This window comes from Dreissena polymorpha, chromosome 7 (assembly GCF_020536995.1).
Source record: "Dreissena polymorpha isolate Duluth1 chromosome 7, UMN_Dpol_1.0, whole genome shotgun sequence".
Taxonomy (NCBI): Eukaryota; Metazoa; Mollusca; class Bivalvia; order Myida; family Dreissenidae; genus Dreissena; species Dreissena polymorpha.
Genome location: NC_068361.1, coordinates 89,202,565 through 89,226,448, shown reverse-complemented (window position 1 = coordinate 89,226,448; position 23,884 = coordinate 89,202,565). Strand labels below are relative to the sequence as shown.

General features: G+C 36.7%; 2 protein-coding genes across 2 annotated transcripts; both read right to left on the bottom strand.

Moving 5' to 3' along the window:
• Nucleotides 1-1,105: 1,105 nt before the first annotated feature.
• LOC127839908 (adipocyte plasma membrane-associated protein Hemomucin-like) lies at nucleotides 1,106-5,920 on the bottom strand. Its single transcript, XM_052368300.1, has 6 exons — nucleotides 5,810-5,920; nucleotides 4,412-4,492; nucleotides 3,146-3,218; nucleotides 2,298-2,759; nucleotides 1,681-1,956; nucleotides 1,106-1,254 (listed from the first exon to the last, which is right to left on the bottom strand). Exons 1-5 carry the CDS (start codon nucleotides 5,918-5,920, stop codon nucleotides 1,787-1,789), a joined length of 897 nt encoding a protein of 298 aa, XP_052224260.1. The 3' UTR covers nucleotides 1,106-1,254; nucleotides 1,681-1,786.
• A 2,915-nt stretch (nucleotides 5,921-8,835) lies between these two features.
• LOC127839110 (macrophage mannose receptor 1-like) lies at nucleotides 8,836-17,304 on the bottom strand. Its single transcript, XM_052367311.1, has 12 exons — nucleotides 17,170-17,304; nucleotides 16,406-16,516; nucleotides 16,083-16,190; nucleotides 15,414-15,486; nucleotides 14,576-15,076; nucleotides 14,000-14,287; nucleotides 13,511-13,663; nucleotides 13,143-13,250; nucleotides 12,608-12,895; nucleotides 11,829-12,269; nucleotides 11,444-11,584; nucleotides 8,836-9,149 (listed from the first exon to the last, which is right to left on the bottom strand). Exons 1-12 carry the CDS (start codon nucleotides 17,170-17,172, stop codon nucleotides 9,109-9,111), a joined length of 2,256 nt encoding a protein of 751 aa, XP_052223271.1. The 5' UTR covers nucleotides 17,173-17,304; the 3' UTR covers nucleotides 8,836-9,108.
• Nucleotides 17,305-23,884: the final 6,580 nt, after the last annotated feature.

Here is a 23,884-nt window from a genome sequence, read left to right as displayed (position 1 = left end):
ATACCCCACCTGAAGTCCACTCATAGGTCCCCTCCACATTTCGGTCATGTAGCCCTATCCAAACAGCGTGGTTAGGGTTATTCCGGGTCATGAAAGCCTCCACAAAGGCTTGCTCTGCTGCGCTGGTTATTGATACCAGATGCCCACCACGCTGATTGCAAATAGCTTCACCATGTTCCCAGGTTACTGTTTCGTCTGTTTGCAGCTCATAGCAGCTGTCACCATGCTGGGCCAAGGGGTAATTAAAAACTCGCGCGTGTGACTGTACTAAAAGCGGGCACATATGTATATCTCCTGAAAGAAAAGTGTACGTTTTCAAACCATGGATGTATGTGTATTTTAAAATCAGTTCAATATCAAATTCGCACATTATCGTTTTGTAAATATTTTTTTTTGCTTACAAAGGGGTTTGTTTATTAAACAATATTGCTTACATACATGTTGAAGATGCAAAAGAACAGTATCATATTTGAATGTCTCAACAAACATGGTTTTACTAACCGTCTGTACCAGAGACTCCAGTAAAGAAACCAGCTGTCGGCGTTGTATGTCCGTGAGCGTCATCTAAAATTTAAAAATCACACCTTACTGTAGCCAAGCCACTCAGCAGGGAACATTCTGCCATACACGTGCCATTATGTATGAGTAAAAAACGTTCTAACTCATAAAGTTTTCATACGCATTATTAATAAACATGCAGAGAGTTTAATTAATTATAATTATCATTTCGTAAACAGTTCACAATCATCAAGGCAGATACTAAACTATAGTATAATGTTGGTGTAATCTTAATATTGTGCTTAGTTTAGCTTCTACATAATGTGTTTTTTACCTTCAATAAGTTACGTGTGTCCTGCCTACAAACATTGAGTACACAATAAACATAAAATAGTTTCTTAGCTAAAACGTTAATGATTTTTTTTATTATTTCCATTCTTTACTTTGTTGTTTCGTCGCGGATAACAATTAATGATGATTTTATAAACAGCAGATTCTCTTACGTCAATGTTAACACGACACGACACACGAATAATACACCACGGCGTGCATTCATCGACTGGCAAACTATGTATATAACTGTAAAATGAAAACAAATTTCTTTACTGAATTCACACAGGTAGCCCATTAGCCAAATGCACGTCGTATCATCCCAACGACCACGCAAAGTATTTGCCGCAAGACTCGCACAATCTTCAAAGTTGTGCGCAAACGTCTCATGTCCTTATTGCCAATTTGAGTAGATCACAGGGTCCCCTGAAATCCAAATAACAGCACCTCATATATAATGAATAGTATAGTGCAATCCGTTCAATGTGTAGCATTAAGTCTTTCTTTGATGAAATCCAACAAATGAATGCATATCGTGTGATGAATTTCAGAAGGCAACATATACATAAAATCAGTATTAATTGTTATTGATTTTATTACATCACAGAATATGCTGTGAGGATCACGGATTCAGTGGGAGCGTTCTTTAGAATTCCCCCATAGACACCAAGAACAGGTTTGTGTCCCAGGAAAAGCACTCGAGAGCGTTTCAAATAAGCCTAAGGCTTTCTATGCAATTGAGCTAAATAAATTGGTTTAAACTGAATCCGTCCGAAAAGCCTATTATAAATATGTGAAAGCTATGACTTTATATCAGGTTCAAAAATAATTTTTTATATGGCGTTTACCCACCTGATGACCATTAATACTGTTGTTCCTGGTTTCTGTCATGAAATCCAATCCAGATGTCATGTCCATAATGTCGCATTGTCATGTTGCAAATGATGTCCTGGTGCCGTTAATCAGGAATATGTGCGAGGTGACCACCCATGGCCACGCAGTCAGCCTCAGCATGTTCCCATGTCACATCTTTCGGGACAAGCTCGTAACACGTGCTGTCGATTGTGAACACTGACCCCAGAACGCTGTGTGCATGTTGGCCATATCGTTGAGGACAGCTGTACTGACCTGTAAAATTACACACAGAATGACATACATAAAACTTTAGCGTTAAATCACCCACGGTATTTAGTTTAACGTAAAATGGTATATCGGACACTATGGATTTCTTTTGAAAATGAAATTGCAAATGTATTTAGAAGTTGACAACATAATTGAATGTGCGATTTATAAACGACAAAGTGGCATAGTTTTTATTAGTACCGTTTATTTTAGGGCAGCTGGTAAAGTTCTCTTTACATTATAATGAACTACGAAGGCATATTATTTAGGAAAAGTCATATTGTTCGCTTTAATTAAACATAGCATAGGTGAAAAGTCTATTTGTACAATTGTCAGTACAGTGTTACCTTGGGAAGATGGCGTCGAGGTTGAAGGCTGTGTTGGGCGTTGAGTTGTTGTTGGTCTTGGTGTCGTTATGGTGGTTGTGGTGAACGTTGTAACGGGAATTGGTGTAGTTGTTGTAGTGGGTTTAGGGGTTGTTGTTGTGATTGTTGTTGTTGATGGTGGTGTTGTGGTGGAGGTGGTTGTTGTGGTAGGAACCGGTGTTGTAGTTGTAGTAGTTGTTGGCGCTGGAGTAGACGTCGTTGTGGGTTCGTGGGTTGTAGTCGTTGGAGTTGTGGGTTTGGGTGTTGTTGTTGTTGTGGTGGTCGTTGTTGTGGAAGGAACCGGTGTTGTAGTTGTGGTAGTGGAGGTGATTGGAACCGGTGTTGTAGTGGTAGTCGTTGACACTGGAGTAGACGTTGACGTTGTTGTTGCTACTGTTGTTGATGTTGCTATTTCTGTTGTTATTGATGGTGTCGTTGTTGTTACTAAATGTAGTTAATAATAATTATAAAACCCCTTATGTTATTATCATTACCTGTTAACATGTTTATATATCAAACATCAGAACATTACTATATGTATACTGAATGATCAAATACATTTCAAACAAACCCCTTAAACATAAAGCATAAACTCATTTGTATAAATACCATTTGGGCATGTTTAAATGAAAACTACTACATTTATGGCATAATACGAACTTACTAGAGGATATAAGTTTTTGGAATAAGTTTGATTTATTTTATCATAATTATTTTTAAAGTAAGTAATTGGTAATGAACACCTAGTATTGTTATTCAAAACAATATTTTTTGTGTGTGTCTTCAGTGTGTATACGTTAACAATATCTAGGTTTTTAATTAACACAAACCTAGGTCGGACGCTGGTGGCGCCCCTGGGCACGTTTGAGCTTCCTCGCCCTTTGCCTTCTCAAGGTAACCGTACTGAAGGTGACAAGTGTGGTATCATATATGTCTCGTTCTGAGAAAATTAGGCACGATGCATGTTCGTAAAGTTTCGTCCTAGATTAGCCTGTGCAGTCCACACAGACTAATCAAATACGACACTTTCCGCTTAGACTAGATTGTGGTACAAAGGGGCTTCCTTTTAACGAAAAATACCATTAAAGCGGAAAGTGTCGTCCCTGAATAGCCTGTGCGGACTTTACAGGCTAATCTCGGACGACACTTTACGCACATGCGTTATGCCCAATTTTATCAGAACAAGACACATATGTTTCACGTTTATCTGAAATGATATATAACTCAAACACGAAATTGCAACGTGTTCTCGGTTTACATTATGGCATGCAAATGTAGAACTTTTTTTTTGTTGTAATCCAGGTGAGCGCAACTTTAGAAAATATCCAGACCAAAACACTGCCCCCTGTATGAACCAATCATATTTGCATTCATACGATTCAGAATGATATAGTACACGTTTTTTTTTAATGATTTAGAACGGGCTCGCCTTCTTGCATACAAAGATTCGTGTTTTTTTTCCAATCTCCGGAGTATGCTACTATTGCGATCATACACTTGATAATATTTCTTGACTTTCGATAAGCACCTGTTAACAAATGTCAGTCATATTGAAATCAGTCTGAAATATTGCGTAACATAGGTAAGCAGTTCAATTCGTGTATACCTAGCTCTTTTATTTGTTTGTGATTTTCCAAAGAGCATTAAATGATGTGTGTGAGTTCGAATTGAAAAGTAATCATATATCAATAGTAAGTTTCAGAAGCTAGAAAAAGTATAAATATATATAAATTCAACATTTATAAACAAACCGCCACAAAAAAATGTACGGCAGTCACATGTAGTCAGCTTTGGAAATAAAGAAGACCCAAAACTAAGTATAAGGTATGTTAAATAAAAACTAATGATTTCATTACGTTTACAGCCATGGTCTTAACAAGGTCACATTTACTATCAGAAATTGCACGCCAACATAATGTTTCTCTACGTCTAAATCTAAACGCATTATTGGGGCTTGTTTATGTTTTTCAAGCAAACAATTTCTATAAAACATATTAAATTTTATGCAAAAACTCAAAACAATATGGCTTTCGCTAGAACATAAATGTAAATGAATACCAGTCGTCACATACTTTCTATTCATACTGGATGATGACCCAGTTGGGGTCGTTGGATGGTGGACCTTCCGGTTTGCAGTCAAACTCGTAAAGATAACCTACGGGAGCACCCTTTGCTGTCTGCAACATACATTTCCAGATCAATTTAAGTATTTAAAAATCAAAATAATCTTCTTGAAATATAATCCTATAATAATTTCTGTTTTAAATTCCACAACTAGCATCACATTATTGTAATATAATATGTAACATATACACTGTTTAAGCCTCTTTCAAAATAATATGCCTTTGTAGTTCATTATAGTGTCAAAAGAACGTTACAAGCTGCCCTAAAATAAATGATACTAATAACACGCAATTCTATTTACAGATATGTGACGTCACTGCTTTCGTCCGGTATGTATGCAGATTTGTTAGCACACATACAATAAAGATAAAGATAAAGATCAAGAAGCTTTTTTTAACGTCGCATATAATCAACAAGTAACATTAGCTATACAGCTATTGTGCGACAAACAAGGTATCCACTAACGATATTTGGGAATATATGAATACAGTAAGATAAAGTCATAGGGAGGATAACCTTTTTTTCTGAACACGCACCATTTCTCACATGTTTTGAAAATTCATGGTCATACATGGTACCGTTAACATACGTATAACTTCAAACACTATACATCGTGTGCCTAACACGTATGTGCAACACTATTATTTTATTTAACTGCTGTGTATACGGTTATATGGTATTTTCTTGTTGAGTCGCGGATTCTTTTAGATTCGTGGTTATAGAGATCGCGTACAATTACGTGATATAACGTTCCTACATTGTGCAGTCGTTATGGAAAAAAGTTTACATCATTATGTTGCTCATCAAAAATGTAACAAAACAGGCAATATTGTAATTAATTAGAGCTTTTTTTAACTATGCCCTCTTTTATAATTTGTTCATATAGTGTTCCGAAGTAACACAAAATCGTTTATTGGTGAGTATTTTCATACTAAATCGTCTGTTACATTTATTCACAAGAAATTGTCCCCCCCCCCCTGCAATGTTATTTTGGCTATTTTTAGTATGCAAATCTTGGCATTGGAACAGCCAATCAGAATATGCACGGCTCCACAAGAAACCTTTTTCCAAATAATATATAATATAATATATAATAATAATAATAATAATAATAACAACTTAATGAAAATTACCCACGACTGAACAAGCATATAGCATGTATGTGGACAAGTAAAAAGCAGACATACCATATTGGACTGGCCGACCAGCGATTCCAATAAGAGTATGCAAGCTGTGTACGAGTTCAGTATATACCTTATCTTACACAACGCTTTTAAATAATATACCTTGTATATTACTTCAGTCATCTGTATTATACACATTAAATATATATTAAAACGTCAAGTCATGTGATCATAATTGGCACTCACCGATTCGTACACTGAGCCCTCTATGTTATAATTACAGATGCACGGGTAATCTCCTTGTACAGACGTTGCCATAAGCAACATCAAACTAACAACACTGTGCAGAACTGCCATCTTGGATATGGGCTATACTGTTTGAGTCTATAAATAAATAAGCAATGTTATGTGTGTCTATGAATTTACAGAAGAAGGTGGGATATTTAAAACAGTTCACGCATAGCAACTCCTCTTCCGTCATCGAAAATTACAAAATTCAAAACAATGTATATTTGTATATAGCATGCTCAAGCTTCGTAAGCCCAGAGACAAAATAAACATATTTGTCTCTTATTATCTTATTTAATTGTTTAAACGGAACCTTTACAAAAAGCCAGTATAAAACAGAAATCATTTTTATTCAACTGTATGAGTACCTATGTAGATAATTGTTTTTATATAAAACTAATCACCTTTTAAATAATGTGCCTTTAGTCGTCGTGGTCAGTCCGTTACGATCAATCATCATAAATTAGCATTAATATGGGAGATTGCTAATTTAAGTAGACTCGAGATCAATCGTAGCTTTCCGTGTTTAGAATCGATAAATATCATATTCTTTCGGAAGAATCATTCCTTTAGGTTTACATACGCTGTCGGAATGTACCGAACTGTAACCTAACTTCGTTCGAAGTTTGACATTAGACATGATAAGAACGTGACCTGTTTCAACATCTTACGCGATTTATTATCTTAATTAGCAAATATAAATGGAGGAGATATGTAACATTATCATACAATCTGTATATCCCCCAAGGCAAAAATGAATCAGAAAGACACGATATACATACGTATTAACTATCGTTTGGTATAGTACTGACTTCATATAGAAATCATAATGTAATGATATATTTATATTCCAAAGCATGTTCATTATTATAACGGTCGCCGGTTATGTTTTGTTTCTCTAATTAATGCATCATTTATTAAAATCATGTACAGTGACACTACTTCACGTTCAACCAGAAAACCGCCACAAAACGGTTATGCGTTGCACACGCCAATGGCATGTTGGAATAGTTTCGATTTCGATTGGCAACAAGTCATTAGCGACATATTGTCCATACGACAATTTACAGACATTAAATTTTAATGAATTTAACTTTAACACAACTATACATATAATTGCTCTAATGTTTTGTTCACGCGCTTGTCACCTAGGCGACCCGAGTTTAATCTTCGTTCTCGGAAGCCTGTGAGTGTGGTTGGTGGTCACCATAGCGATCAGGTGGGGAATCTTCAATGTACTCCTGCTTTTCCATACATTACACGACCATACCACAGTTGAAAATCTATCAGTAATAATATAAAGAGGAAATTGTATGATTAATTCAAAATTCGTCCAAACTTTCGTCTAGTAATCAAGTACATTAGTTAGGAATGCTGATACACACTCCGGGCCCTCACATAATGCATTGCATTACAGACCTGTTTGATCTGAACTTGCAGAGACCATTTTATCGATGAGAGACACGCTATTAAAAAAATTTACCGACCTTACGGGTTTGCTGCATAAAATAAACCAGCCCACGGTGACTTTAAAACAGATCGGTTATACAATAAATGACTATGGCAAAGACTGATGAATATACTTTTACATGATAATTTGTTATTATCCACATTGTAAAAATGTATTGTGATGTGTTTTGTGATATCATGATTCGATGAACTCCGATCAAGTTCAATACACGGTTGCAACACATAACAACAAGGAATATGTTGTCAATGTGTTTCGCAATACATATCTGCTTATAGATGATTTTGTCTTCACCATCAAGTTATTAAAAATGCTATCGTATGTTTTTTTAATGATGATGTGACATATGTGTCACAAAAACCATAACAGTAGGACATTTTTATTCAAACGAGTGTTTGGAACAATGTATTCCCTTGTTATAAATATATTCCCTCGTAACATTTCGATTGTGCCAGCAGTCGCCGCTTGTTTGAGCACATGTACTACAATCGTAACCTATAGAGGTGATTCATGCTGAACGAGCACGACATAACATATATAAAATTTTAAACCCATACGGTTAGAAACATTCACAATCGCATATCCTATATATCATTGTTTTAGACAAAGTATGCTCATAAACATATTTACATGAACATATTTTTAAAACATTATAAAGCGTGATTTAGGGCAAACTAACGAACGTAATATCGACAGTTGTTGAATTTTAAAACAATTAAATGAATCTCATATGAACATATTTGTGAATAAAACACAATTTGCTTTTATTGGAATGCATCACAACGTTTAATATCAATACTTGATATCATACGATTTCAACATTATTTATTGTATGTTTATGACAAGACCCACATATTGCAGATTCACGGTCCTTAAATCTACACAATGCATAGTCAATAAATTATAGTCGTCTCTATTTGGGGAGATAGGACGGAAAACAGCAGATACTTTTCTCGAAATAAACGGACAAAAAGGAATGTATTTATAAAACAAACTTTGTTTAACAATTGCACTATTAATATATGAATATTTCTTTGTTAATATGTTGTTACATAATTGGAGATTGATAGTTATTTATTGTACGGTATCTCTGGTTTATAGGGCGATAGATTTAAAAAAATAAAATATTAATGCGAGTTTTTTTCTCTTTTTACTTGTTTTCGAGCCATCATTGGTTTATAAGACAGAGTATGTCACTTTTTCAAAACGGAGATTGTCTGAGCGAACATGGCGTTTATGTTTGTAAATTGTATGAATGACCTTCCCATAATATTTTTATTAAATAAATTACAATATGAATATCAAGGAAAAGACTACCAGGCCGCTGTGTATTTTTGTCTTGTATATTTAGTTGACAAAACGTATCTTGATTGGTAAGGCACGTATTTCGTATGTAACTAATTCAGGCTAAAATATGTCCTTTTGTTTAGATGTTTATGCAAAGAACATACTTTTGTATGTGCAAATCGTTAATCCGTCAGCATAATTTGTTTATAATTATAACTAAAATCATCGGTCCAATGCTTAGTTCCGTTTTTTACAAAAATGGACGAACGGTTGCACAGGTGGGAAAATACCAGTATGTAAATATATTTGTAGATAAAAGTTCATAATTATGTCTTATTCTTTTCAATTTTACTGACAAAACACACGGATTAAAGAACGCGTTAAACAAATCCTTGCTATGTTTAAATTGCATTTGCTGTTGAGATGTTCATTTTCATATACGTGACATTATTACATTGTTATGATGAGTGTATTTAAACGTAACGGGGCATCTAGACACAAATCAACCAATCGGATTCGGCATATGACCAGCAGCCAAGGTACCTGTAATGACAAAACAAAATCAATGGATATTGTCCAACATTGAATGTGATGTTATAAACATGCTCAATATTTTACCCTGACTTTTTGTGTACATTACAAAAGATGACAAATTTTGCAAATGGGAATTAATACGTCATGCAATCATACGTCTTCTTTTGGGAGATGAAACTTCTATGTCTTTCATTCAAACGTTAACTTAGCTGCATAAACAGTAAGTATTTAATTGAAGTCTCACATATATATGTTAAGATACATTCTATATGTATTACAACGAGATGTCAACCGGAGACATTAAAATAGGGGTAAATAATACACAATCGACTAGATGACCTTTCACACTTTCCTAGCTTCATTGTACAATTGTTATATATGCTTTGGGGAAGAGACTACTGAGTGTCCTGTCACTTATCCAAATTGTCTGGTGTAATATAATTAAATGTTACTGACGCTATATATGCGATCGGGTATAACACTACTTATCCCCTTGCCAATAGCTAACAAAACTGGATTTATGTGTACCACCGGGTACCAGATTTTTTAACATACTGTCTCTAAGAAAAAACTAACTTATTTATATTCGCAATAAATAAACAATCGGACTCTAGACTACCTAAGATCTTGCACATTTGATATGATGTCGTATATGCAATCGGGTACCAGATTACTTAGCATCATGTCAGACAGCTTAAACATACGGTTGGAATAATTGCTATCGGGTTTTAGACTACCTAGAATCGTGTCACTGAGCTAATTGTACTGATGTTATATGTTCAATCGAGAACCAGATTACTTAACATCATGTCAGAAAACTTAAATATATGGTTGTTACATTTTCAATCGGGTTCGGGACTACCTTACATCTAGTGAACTTGTTATAATAATGTCCAGACGGACCCTTTAGAAGACGCTATTCTAGCAGGGCTCACCTTTTTGTCTTGTCTATAGTTTTGTCGATATTTCAGTGAGCAAACCCATACATATATGCATATTTTGTTGAACATAAGTTAATCTCAACATATGTTTTTCAATACATTAAAGCGGGTATATACGATTTTGTCAAATATTTATGAATTTATATAAACTTTGTAAAAAACTTATTATATATATATTTCAATATAAATTAAATAAAAGTTAAGAAGAACATGTGTCGAAAACTGCAAAATAAGCCAGATATTTAATTCTTAAATTGAAAACGGCTGTACAGCCGAATTCGCCAGCATGTATACCATACATGTACGATGTGCATCTAAACTTACGAGGGGTGCTCCAGAAGTTATAACTTTCATTTGGTAACATAAATGGACAAACAAATAGCATGTTAAGAATATTTCGTCCTATCCAAATCTACTCTACTCTCCAAATATCATGGAAATACATTAAACAATAAATATATATCAGAGTTTTAAACATGTGCACAATGCGCACACCGACGCACGTGTAACGTTTCTGTTCAACGTCAATGACGTTATGAAGTTAACAACTGTCAAATCTTTTCCACATAATCACCTCCAACGCGTATGCACTTTATGTGTCGGGAAATCCACTTGTCAAAAGTGTCTCTATACCAGTCAGCGTCAAAAGACAACACGATTCGCTTTGCTGCAACTGTAAGTTCCTGTTTACTTGCAAAGCGAATACCGCGCAACTGTGATTAAACTTCCGGGAAGACGCGGAAGCACATAGGGGCCAAATCCGGGCTGTAAGGACGACTTAGGCGCTGTAACGTGAAATTTGCCGAAAATTCTGTTTATCAACGACATTTAAACCAAATTTAAATTCGCGTAACGCTCATACTTATAATAAAATACACGCGTGCGCCGCATGTCGTTACTGAGGTCTCTATGGCAACGCGTTTCAAACGCGCTTAATGGAATTCATGCATTTTTAGCTGATATATAAAGTCCGTGATAATTGGTTTGTATAATATGTAAATTTCATTGACTTTTACAAGCAAACTAATAAGTTATAGCGAAAATCCACGAACTTCTGGAACACCCCTCGTAGTTTAACGGTTTATAATACAAAGACGAATGCTTCGGTTATTGTAGGAAAATATGTACGTCACTATCGGCTCGGGGCGCTAATTTGTCTTTGCTGCATTTTATAAAATTCGGCTTTAATGTATAATTTTTCTTGCCTATTTTGTGTTATTGTAACATATTTAACAATATATTACAATTAAACACATATAAACAATCGTATATACCCGATTTAAGAAATAAGTTACAAAGAAGCTAAATAAAGTCCATTCGTAAAGGGAATATTAACACGTTGACCTATTTGCAGGTACAAACCTATTTCACACAGATACGGGTAAGCCTCAGTACACGATTCGTCGTGCCAAAGTCCAGTAGCTCCTTCTAAGGACACGCAATCTTGGCTGCCATGGAAATTGGTATGCGGTGTGATAAAGTTTGTAAAGCCCGCCACTGAACCTTAAACAACAATGTCATCGCCTAAGAATAAATGACATCATAACGGAATAATAAAATAATAAATATCATTATTTGTTGTCAAGGTTTACTAAAAATGCTATCATCTTGAATATTTGGAGATGTTTATCACGTGTCGCATATCTAGTATAAGCGAAATCATGTTCCAGCAGAACCAATGCTCATCCGTCAACGTTACTACAACACTCTTTAATGTACCGTGTTTATCAAGTTAGCTACAATCTACCTGAGATCCATGAGTAATATCCTTCAATATCATGGTCGTGCAGTCCAATCCATACGTTCTGTAACCCGGACCCTCTCACAACTTTGTAAACGCCACTTTGTTGCCGCATGTTGTCAATACTAGCCAAGTGGCCTCCCTTGTTTACGCAGTTTGTCTCAGCAACTCTCCAAGTGTGACTTGTTCGGACAAGCTCGTAGCAACGGCTGTCAACGGTAAAAAGCGTCCCTGGTTCGTAATTTCCGGGGATGTTTGCCAGATGAGAACATCCGTACGTTATGGTATTCGATGAATATTCGCACACAAAACCATGATATTCGTTACACGGCCTGTCATCCCAGGTCCAATTGTGTGATTGATCGGTCAAAACTACACAGTCCTCTGTGCTGTGACCATACATAGCAAATCTGCCCTCCTTCCATTTCGTTATCGTTACAGGGTCGCCTGATAAAAGAGTTAAAAATATCACGAGTTAAAGGTTTGTAAAACTTAAAGTAGCAGACGGTACTCCATCACGGACGCTTCCGTTAATTATAATATAAGAACTCTGTATGGAAATAAATCTTTAAAATGCATTATTTATCCTATACAGCTGACACAGTTTAGTTAAGAAATAAATCCGTATTACTCGTTATGAAATGCGTTTCAATATTTAAGATAATAATACTATTAAATATCGTAAAGTATCACGTATGCTGTATAATATCTAAGTTCGCCACAGTGGCTTATTACACGGGACAACACGATTTACAGTTCCATCCATTCTTCTGATTACATCTCACCTGAGACCCAGGAAAACTTCTCTTCAATGTTAATATCGTTCAAACCAATCCAAACGTATTGACCCCCATGGCTTTGCACAACGGAATTGAGTCCATCTTGCACCTGTATGTTGGAAACGTGAACAAGATGACCACCATTGGCCGTACAATGGCTTTCTGCCGACCACCAATTAAGATTTGTTAAGGACACGAACTCATAGCACGTATTCGCCGAGGCTTTGATTGTGAATAACACCCCTGGCTCGTTGAAATTAGCGTTTGGATGGAACGACCCGCATCCAGCGGATACTGCAATGTATCCGGTACGAGTGCTGAATTTATAGTTAAACAAGAGTAAGAAAACATTGAAAGAATTTACAGGCTTCAAATTAGACTATTGTTTTGTCAATCCTTAATGTCTGCAATACTTCGGGATAGCATTTTTCGCCCGTGTTCATTTGATGGCTTTTATTGTATCCATTGCAAACTGTTGCACACAAACTACGGATTCTGTTTGATGGCAAATGAAACATCCCAATACTCGCATCAATTGTACCTCCATTGTGTGGAACGCCCGTGTGCGTAGCGATTGTGGTTAAAGGGGTTGTTAAAAACCTTGCTGTCGAGCTTGTTGTTGTTGCTGCGGACGTGTGTGCACCAGTTTCTAAACGAAGAGACAATATTGTAAATCAAATGACTTGTTATCCATGTTATTAAAGCAATACGTATACATATTTATCAATATCGTTTATTTCAACTTTCACACATACATGTTGATATTTGACGTATACTACGTGAACATGATGCCGATTCAACCGTTCACTCGTTTATATGAACTATCGCTTTAAGCATTTCTGATTGACTTAGTTATAGATGTTAAACTAAGCAGTTTCTGTATATTTCAATTAAAGGTAAGACAACTACCGTATTCACACACAAAACCGTGAAATTCGTCACATGGTCTGTCATCCCAGGTCCCATTGTGTTCTTGGTCGGTCAAAATAACACAATCCTCTGTGTTATGACCGAAAGCAGCAAACCTGCCATCCTGCCAGTTCGTAATCGTAACTGGGTCGCCTAATAAGACGTTATTCATATCACGTGTAATATGCTTTGTAAACTAGTTTTGCAGGCGCTTTTATTATCACAGACGTTTACGTTATATAAAAGACAAACACTCAATATGACAAAAGATCTATAAAGTATGTATTGCTTCTTGTATGTAGCTGAAACATGTGTATTTATAAACAAACTCGTTTTATCTCGTTATGAAATTCGTTGAATAGTAAAATATAAAAATATTTAATGCAGTAAATGTATCGAGTGCTTTTGTGTAACACTAGTTTGCTATGATGTATTATCACGATGCGTATAATGATTTCTATTCCCTTTCTTATTCTGATTAGAACTCACCTGAGACCCAGGTAAATATCTCTTCAATGTTCATATCGTTTAAACCAATCCACACGTCGTGACCGCCCTGGCTCTGCACATAGGAATATATTCCATCTTGCTCCTGTTTGTTGGCAATGTGAGCCAAATGACCATTATTGGCAGTACAATGACTTTCTGCCGAACGCCATCTGTGCATTGGTAAGGACACGAACTCGTAGCACTTATTTTCCGAGGCGTGGATTGTAAATAAAACTCCTGGCTCGTTAGAATTTACGTTTGGACGGAATGGCCCGCATCCATCGGATACTGCAATATATAAGGTTGGATGGGCTGCATTTATATAAAAACGAAACAGTAAGAACGCAGTTATAGTGTATTTAAGACTTGCAAAATACAATTAGCATCATAAACACTAAAAAGATTATTCTGTTGAAACATTATTCAATACACCTTTCATCAAAAGACGTGTATAATAATGAACAAGTCAACACACTCATACTTACATTTGATTCCTTGTCGTTCTATATCATTTAGGGAACCATTTTATAAAGTTATGGACTTAATAATGAAAATGTTGGCCAAAATCGTGTGTACCTATGGTGGGTCTCGTTGCTGCAGGTCTAGTGGTTGTGATTCTAGAAGTTACGGGTGTTGAAGTTGCTGATGTTGTAGTTGATCTCGATGTCGGTCCAGTTGTTGTTGATGTTGGCGTTGATGTCGTGGTTGTTGATGTTGTTGTTGGTTTTGTAGGTGCTGATGTTGTAGTTGGCGTAGTAATTGTTGATGTTTTTGTAGCTGCTAAATGTGTAGTTGGCACAGTTGTTGATGATGCTGTAGTTGTGGTAGAAGTTGACGATGTTGTAGTTGGTGTAGTGGTTGTTGATGTTGTAGTTAATGTAGTAGTTGTTGATGTTGTAGTAGGCAAAGTAGTTGTTGATGCAGTAGTTCGGGTTGTAGTTGTTGTCGATGGCGTTGATGTTGTTGGTGTTGTAGTTGGGGTTATAGTTTTTGATGTTGTTGATGGTGTGTTTGTTGTTGATTTTGTGGACGAAGTAGTAGTTGATGTAGCAGTGGTCGATGTCGATGTGGTTGTCACTAATGCAATAGTAATGCATGTGTTCATTGATTTTAATAAATGCCGACAACGAAACCTTCAACTGTTGGATGTAATAAATTAATGTGTATGTTTGAAATGATATAATTGCACAATGTTTCATTTTTTGTTAATGGTTGTATATTTTTGACCCTTTTGATAAGTACTACATATTAACAAGAAAAGGTCCAGATCACAACGTTTTATGTCTCTACTACAAATTAACATTGTGAACAATTCATCATTACATGTACCAGCAAAGAATACATGCATTGATCTTTCCTCGGAATCCTACTCTTCGCTACCTATAACAAAGAGCGACGTCCACGTGGTTTGTACCTGTGTCAGAACCCGGTGGAGCTCCTGGGCACACTTGCTTCATGGCGTTCGGCCCTGCCTCCAGGTATCCGTACTGGATTTACAAAACATTTGGTCGAATTGCGTACTCCATAGCCCTGGCAGACTTTGAAATTAATGCCAGATAATTGTCGGAATAAATAATCAAAATACTTGATCAGTAGCAGTTTAGCTAGTGTTAGTAGTGTAGCCATTTATTTTGTACTTATACTAGCTTTTTAGTTCATAACACTTATTTACTCATTATGAATTTATAATACCAACATATTATTACAGGTTTGTTTTGCCCGAAACAGATAACAGCAGGGAATCGGCATGTATGAAAACTTTGTTGAACCACGTTACGATTCGTACACATAAGGTCACTTATGTACAGTCAAAATTAACAGTAAAACCCAACGTTACATCTAATCAAAACGTGATTTAAGTAAAGAAAAATATATGAATCAATCGAAACTGTATGCTATTGAAGGATAAACAATAAAAGAGAAGTTGCTAAAATAAACAATTTCTATAAATTTACATAAAATTACATAACAATTTACATAAATTATGATGATATTATTAGGTTGAAACCACTACAAGTTGTCCAACACTTTTATATTGATTCGCTTTAATGATGTTGTCTAGTAAAAATATATTCTATAGTACCTTTCCTTCGTACTGGATCGACAGCCAGACAGTGTTAGCCGTCTGTAAGCCTTCAGGTTTGCAATCAAATTCGTAGAGGTAGCCGATCGGAGCTGACCCAGCCGACATCTACACGCAAGATTGGTTGGGGTTATTTATGGTTTTAAAATTGTATACAGTTTTGTTTTAGTAACGGACTATATATATTTGTGGTACATTACAACGCACATGCATATTTTATTGTATATGTAATAAATGTATATTTTCCCATCGATTTATTGATAACTCCCCCCTAGGAAAATACGTGTATGTAATCGTGTACTGGTCAATCGTCCCCATGTTACCTGTCCATACACTGGCTTTTCTATATCGTAGTTGCAGATGCAGCTGAAGTCACACCGGACCGATGTAATCCACAGGGAAGTAACCAAACCGACGATTTTAAGGATTGAACACTGTACTCAAATATCAAAACATTCACATTAGATAGTATCTTATCTTAGATAAGTAAGGAGCCGACGGTATGAAAGATTGAAAGCTCAAACAAAATATCAATACGCATGTAAGGTGCGTTTTTTAAATAGATTATTGAGTAACTGACGCGTTGTATGATTCAACGCTGTAACTAAATATTAATTATTAATAAAAGTTACACTTATCTTTGAATTTGCTCCGTATTGTTAAGGCACAGTGCATAATGAATTAGAAGTAGTACTGTAGTTTGTGTTATGCGATACCATTGTCGTTTTTAAATAAACAAGAATTAAAGATAAGTATGATTTTTTTTCTCAGATGAGAACGTTATGTCAAGAAAATGTAACCAGTAGCATTCTGACGGTTTGCCCATAAAATGCCAAAATAGTAATGATGGTACAAGCAAAACATATCACTGTAAAACAATAGTTCATACGCTTTAAGTATATAATACATGTGTACATGCCATCTAAATAATTTAAGGCAATTCCATTAACCTGGATTTAAAACACTCGCTGTATCCATGTATTATTTCCTTAGCGAAATCAGATAATAAATTAACATATATGTAGCATATCAATTTTGATCCTCACAATTTAGTTCATAAACAATAATGATAAACAATTCAACATACCATTTTGAATGGACCTCACATGCGAATCAATATGTGGAGGTCTTATCTTTGTATGATTGATACATACATGGCTCATACACGTTTAGGTCTCAAGTAGAAATTAAATTCAGCCCTCTCCAAGTAGGTTAAAATTCTTATCTCAGGCAGGTCTTAAGTAAAGTCTTTTGACATTCAAATACACCATCGAATGTGCCTCATACATTTAACCAGTTTCAAGCTAAAAATACTTAATGATTTCACCAAATTGATGTCAATACATAACAATTGAGGTTATGTTCGTAATTACAAACATGTATCATTTACAGTTCGATTAGGCATTATTCCAACGTTATTAGAGAAATCTACCCGTTACAGGTAAAACATGCATGTACAGTGTTGATACCATGTTGATGAGCCTAACGTTGTAAAGACGTGCGAGAACAGCTTGCATCACTTGTAAATGACACTCATGTAGTTTATAAAAGGCCTAGTTTGATCTTTCTTAATTTGAGATCCCCCCACTAAATCACTTCTATTATATTCCTGTGTACTGTTAACCTACTGCTTGTAGATTGTGTCAGTGGCCCTTAAGAGCGTGATTAATACACAGTTACATTGTTGCTATGTTATCAGTCTGTAAACAGTAGAGCGGCTTTTGTTAAATTGATTAAACATTATTTTTTTTTTTCTTTCATGTATCGAAATATATATCTTTGTATACCAATACTATAAAAAAAACTATCCTCAAATAAGACACTTATTGCACTAAAATTATGTGTGTAACATTTCGCTTACGTGTGATTTTGACATTTACGTATTCCCTGTAAGTCTACATTGTTACATTGCAGATTGTATTTAGACGCACGTTTGAATTGTGATTAATTCTTGGGTAAGAGAGAGGTTCGGCTTGCCATGTAACCGGATGAAACCGCCAATGTTTCACATTGCTTTATCCAATGCGGTGATCAAACTTTGAATCATTGAATGGGTATAATAGATGTTATGTTATGAAAATACGATAATAACAAGAATTTCTATCCGGATAACGTTTCTGGAGTATCGTTGTTTGTTATATTGGCTTCCATAAATAGACTTTTACTTCATTATAAGATGGGTCAGACAAAATATTTACATCACATATTTTTACGCTGTAAACAAAATGAAATAAATCATTAAATTTGTTCGCAAAGAGCCCTATAAAGTCTAAATGGACCTGATTGAGGCAGAAAGTATGTAATTATACTATTAATACTGATAAATATTCGTAAGCTTTAAAGCTTCCATTCCTTAATATGGGTACGGATAAAAGGTATATAGATCTATATAATTAAGTATATAAATTTAGCGAATATTTGGCGTTTTCAACACTTTTACTACCCAAATAGTGGTACAATTGAGCAATTTTTTACGTATATGAACGGCATCGGTATTTTACAATGCCTTGCCAAAAATAAATCAAAGCGCTGTAGGCGCTGAAGGCCTGGGGCTAGGTTAAGTGTGACGTAAAATGCAGTTACGATGCTTTGTCCGAATTTCTCTTTTTGTCTGAATTTATACGGATTGACCCTAGCGGTTGAGTGCAGAAGCTCAGAGACTGTAAGACAAGACAAAAGTTGGTTGTGTACATACTACAGTTTACATAGACTGTGGAGGACAACACATACTGGTTGTGGGAACGAAAACCTTTTGTTCAACTCTACAGATCTGGTAGAGGTTCGTCTACATAGGCGGTGAAGATATACAACAACAACAACATGGCCGCAAAAAACTGTTATTGTTTGCGTAAAATAAATCACTTTCAATGGCCTAAAATAGCTTACTATTACATAATTAACAGATCAGGAAAACACAAATACTTCCTTTGTAATGTGTATACCAAAAAAATCCACTTAAGCTCAAGTCTCCCTTTTGCCGGTAGAGCCCCGGTCCATCCCGGTTTGCTAACGCCGGTCGACCGGCGAGGACCGGGATGATTCGTAGAAATTTGTTAACGCAGTAACACTATTTCCGGGTACCGCCCCGGTTGATGCCGGTCAAAAACCCGTCAGAGTCCCGGTCAACCCGGACTGGCTACGGTTTATCCCGGTGAAGCCCTGGCAGAGCCCCGGTTGTCACCGGTAGTGCCCCCGTTGAGCCCCGGTGAAAGCCGGCAGAGCCCCGGTATACCGTAACACCGCCGGCACTCACCGTGTCTATACCGGCATCAGACCCCGGCAGAGCTACGGCACCGCCCCGGTTTTACCCCGGTCGTCGCCGGTAATGCCCCGGTGGAGCCCCGGTGAATGCCGGTGGCGTTCCGGCAGAACGCCTGTTTTCTTATATACTGTAGCCATACCGGGACTGTAACGGCATTCACCGGGGCGTTGCCTTAGCTCTTCCGGGGTCTGTAAGGGCCCCGGTGGAGCTACGGTGCCGTCCCGGTTGTTCCCGGTGCCGTCCCGGTTGTTCCCGGTGCCGCGCCGGTCGTTGCCGGTCCTTTCCGGTGACTCCCGGTTCATTCCGGTGGTATTAAACATTTTAATACTTTCCCGGTGGAGCCCCGGTTATCCCCGGTTCATCCCGGTCGTCCCCGATGGAGCCCCGGTTCATCCCGGTAGAGCCCCGGTTCATCCCGGTAGATCCCGGTAGATCCCGGATCACGCAATGGGTTTCCGCCGGCGTCATAGTGAGACTGGGCCTTTACCCTGATAAAGAACGGTGTACAAATTGTGGTGTACGTTGTCTCAAGTAGAACTTTTCGCGCTCGATTTGCGCGCTCGATCTGCGCAGTGAAATATCATATCTGGTAACTTTCGTATATTTCCGAGAATGATCATGTATATTTGTTGTTTTTTTTTTTTCATTTTATTTTTTCTTGAATGTCTCGTTAACGCAAAATAAAATAACAATATCTTAAAATATGTTTATAAATACCAAATGCAATGTCTTCAAAAAATGTATCAGAAAAAAATTCTTCTTACTGTCTCCGTAGACACTCGTATCTTTTCGGCCTAGACCGTCAAGTGAGGAACTTATTCTCGCATGAATATGCAAACAATAATTAAAACTATGTCGTAGCCAATGCTTAGCAATTTTGCTTCAGTAATATTTTTTACACGTTTAATGACACTGTCATGTTATATAGTGATGGTCTGTATTTACAAGGCGGGTTATTTAGATCTGCGAAGAACTTCTTTGATTGCGCATGAATTACCGCCAAGTGGTAAATCGGACTTTTGGGAATTCATTCATTCGTGGGTTTGGGCAGCCGGCCAATTCTGACTGTCTCAGAAATGTGTATAATTGCTATGGTCTTAGGGCTACGCCCCAGGCCAAAAATAAAGACCATTTCTGGGGATTCTCGATTCCAGAATAATCAGTGAGAATATTTTGTACGAGTGGCGCGCCTCGAGTAAAACTTTTCATTGTACTGATCCCGTGTGCATTCAAAAATCGATAATCTCGTGAAACCACTAAATTCGCGTTTGCTTGTTTTCATTTAAAATTAATGAACCTGACAATTTGCGGGCGTTATGACATGGCATCACCAGCAGTACGGAATTTTGCACATTTGTTATGTGCATAGTTTTTTTTATTCAATTCTGGTAAAAGGTCGTTGTTTTTTGGTCGCGTACACAATTTATAACCAATTAATTGTATTCGTCTTTATTTTGGGAAACATGTTGGAAACCACAAAATATATTTTATTTCAATAAATAGATACGGACAAATAATTATTTTTTAGCGAAAATGTGCTTAGCAATTACTCAATACTTGCATGTTTCCGGCAGAAGCTTCTCGCACATGTTTTGTTAATATGTTGTTCATTACTTAAACGTCGGAGCTATAAGCTTCACGGTATGTCTGAATCGTACCCGGTAAATAGGGATACATTTTGTGAGAACATATATTATTAAAGCGAGTTTTTTTTAATGGTTTTCCTAGTTTTCGATCCACCAAGGGTTAGGAAAAAGGATGCAACTTGTTTTAAAAGAGATAGTGTACTGAGCTCAAATCGCGTATGAATATTCCCGAAATTACTGTGTTTTTTAATTTGTTGTTGACAAAACTTAAACTTGATCGTCAAGGCACCGATTCCGTATGAAACTTATTTAGTTTGAAATGTGTCCTTCGGTTAAAATTTTTACGCAAAAAGGCATACATTGATATGAAAATCGTATATCTGTCAAGCAAATTCGTTTCACGTGTTCATAATTGAGAAAGTATCACAAGATCGTTTTACTGAATTATCAGTTGCCATTTTGTTCAATGCTGGAAGAACGGTTGCACTGCTGGAAAACAGCAGCACGTCCAAACATTGCTAAATAGACATTAATAAATAATAACGTATTATGCCTTTAAATTTCATCGACAGCATAAACGAATACAACTAAATCGTTACACAAATAGTTTTAATTTTTATTTCTTAATAGATGCCGTTTTTTGGCATTTCCCGATGCAAATATTACTGCATAATTGAATGTTTTTATCATTCTTCGAGCATATCGCAATATCAAGCGACAAATCAGCCAATTTGATTCGGAATATGACCAGCAATGATAGTACCTATAAAAACACAAATAAATCATCAGTTGCCAATCGTTAAATTTAATGTTTCATACATGTCATACATATATATCTGTCGGAATATATCTATATTCCGACATTTGCACACAGAAGTAAATTAATGTCGATTGGTACAGTGAATATATAAACGTTGAGCTGTTTGCAAATACAAACCAGACACATAGGTAGATGTATGTTGTGTGTATAACTTCGTCGTGCAAGTTTCACCGTCTTAGAACACGCATTCTAGACTGTCGTGAAAATGTGTATGGTTTTGATAAAGTGTGTAAAGCCAACAAGTGAACATTAAACAATAATGTCGTCGTCACGAGATAAATGCAATCATAATTGCACCATAGCAAAACAAGTTGACTAGATGTTTTGAATTCGCTTTTTGGTTAATATTCGAACATCGCCATCTTTTGTCAAGTATCTTGTACAAGCGGGGATTCGTTCCAACAAAACACACTGGCATCATGTATGTATAGTGACGCAAATTTATCCGACCTTTGAACGGAAATTTATTTGGTTTATTTAATGAATATACATAATGCTTTTTTAAAATGAACACATCGATGTTTTTTACAGTAAAACGACTATACATATTATTTCAAGGACGTAATTGCAGACAGCTCTCACTCTTTCGCTCTCTCCCTCTCTTTCTCTCTCCCTCTCTCCTTCCCTTCCTCTCCTCTCTCTCCCTCCCTTCCTCCCTCTCTCTCTCCCTTCCTCCCCATCTCTCTCTCACCCTCTCCCTACGACCCGCCATCCATCTCCTCCCTTCCTCCCTCTCTCTCTCCCCTTCCTCCCCATCTCTCTCTCACCCTCTCCCTACCACCCGCCATCCATCTCCTCCCTCCCTCCTCCCCCTCCCTCCCTCCCTCCCTCCTCCCTCCCTCCCTCCCTCCCTCCCTCCCTCCCTCCCTCCCTCCCTCCCTCCCTCCCTCCCTCCCTCCCTCCCTCCCTCCCTCCCTCCCTCCCTCCCTCTCTCTCTCTCTATCTCTCTCTCTCTCTCTCTCTCTCTCCCTCTCTCTCTCTCTCTCCCTCTCTCTCTCCATCTCTCTCTCTCTCTCTCATCTCTCCTCTCTCCTCTCTTCTTTCTTCTGCTCTCTCTCTCTCTCTCTCTCTCCCTCTTGCCTCTCTCCCTCCCTCCTTCCCTCCCCATCTCCCTCTCTCTCTCCCTCTCTCTCTCCCATTCTTAATTGTGAGGTAATTATTGTGTATTAATATTCTCTTATTCATCGTGACGTCCATCACTTGTACGTTATCAAAAGTGTCTCAATTACGACCATTAAATGTATGTTTTATTATAAACTAATAATGTGAATATACACGTAAACATACGATCGATATATTTTAACTGTGAAGCGTTTACGAGAAATTAAATAAAAAGTTATTATAGATCTATTAGACGTATTATATTTTGAACAATGTATGTGTCTATAATGGCAATCAATCCAAGCTTCCACATCGTCAGCTTCGCCCCCAGATTTGTTTCATCAAGGTAGGTAACTCATACAGAACTCGATATCGGGAATGTGAAAATGGTTTATTTACTTGAGTCAAAATATAAAGGTGTAGAACTGAAATCATTGGATCATACGTATGTTAATTGCCATGCGCTAAAAACACAAAATTGTCATAAAGCATCAGCGTTTTTATAAGAATTACAAAAGACTTAATTGGCATCACATATTGGTATTTTGTTGCAATGGTGCGAAATTGCCACAGCGGGTTATAGCCCTAATTTAAGGTCACATATAGCCTCATATACCACGTTATCGCGATATTAAGACGATAATCGAGTCACTGAGGGTATTGCGACCTTGTGACTTGTTGATTAAGTAACAATGAAGTGGACATAGGGAGTGTAAAAATAGAGTACAACACATAGACAATGTAGTTTCCCGATGCTTGGCAAAAATAGAATTCCACACATTTTTAATCCAAAGAGAATCCACAATTTGTCGAATTTAGAAACAAAATCATGTCAACAGAAATTAAAGAAACCACAGTTGTCAGAGTGACTAAGCGTGTTTATAATAAAATTATTATCTAAAGTTTTAACTTAATTTTTTTTAGAGAAAACTTCTACCTTACACCAAGGAGTTGCATACAAATAAAACAAACTTGTTTATAAAAATGGTTAACATGTGTTTCTCAAGAAAGACTATTTTATAACACAGCAATC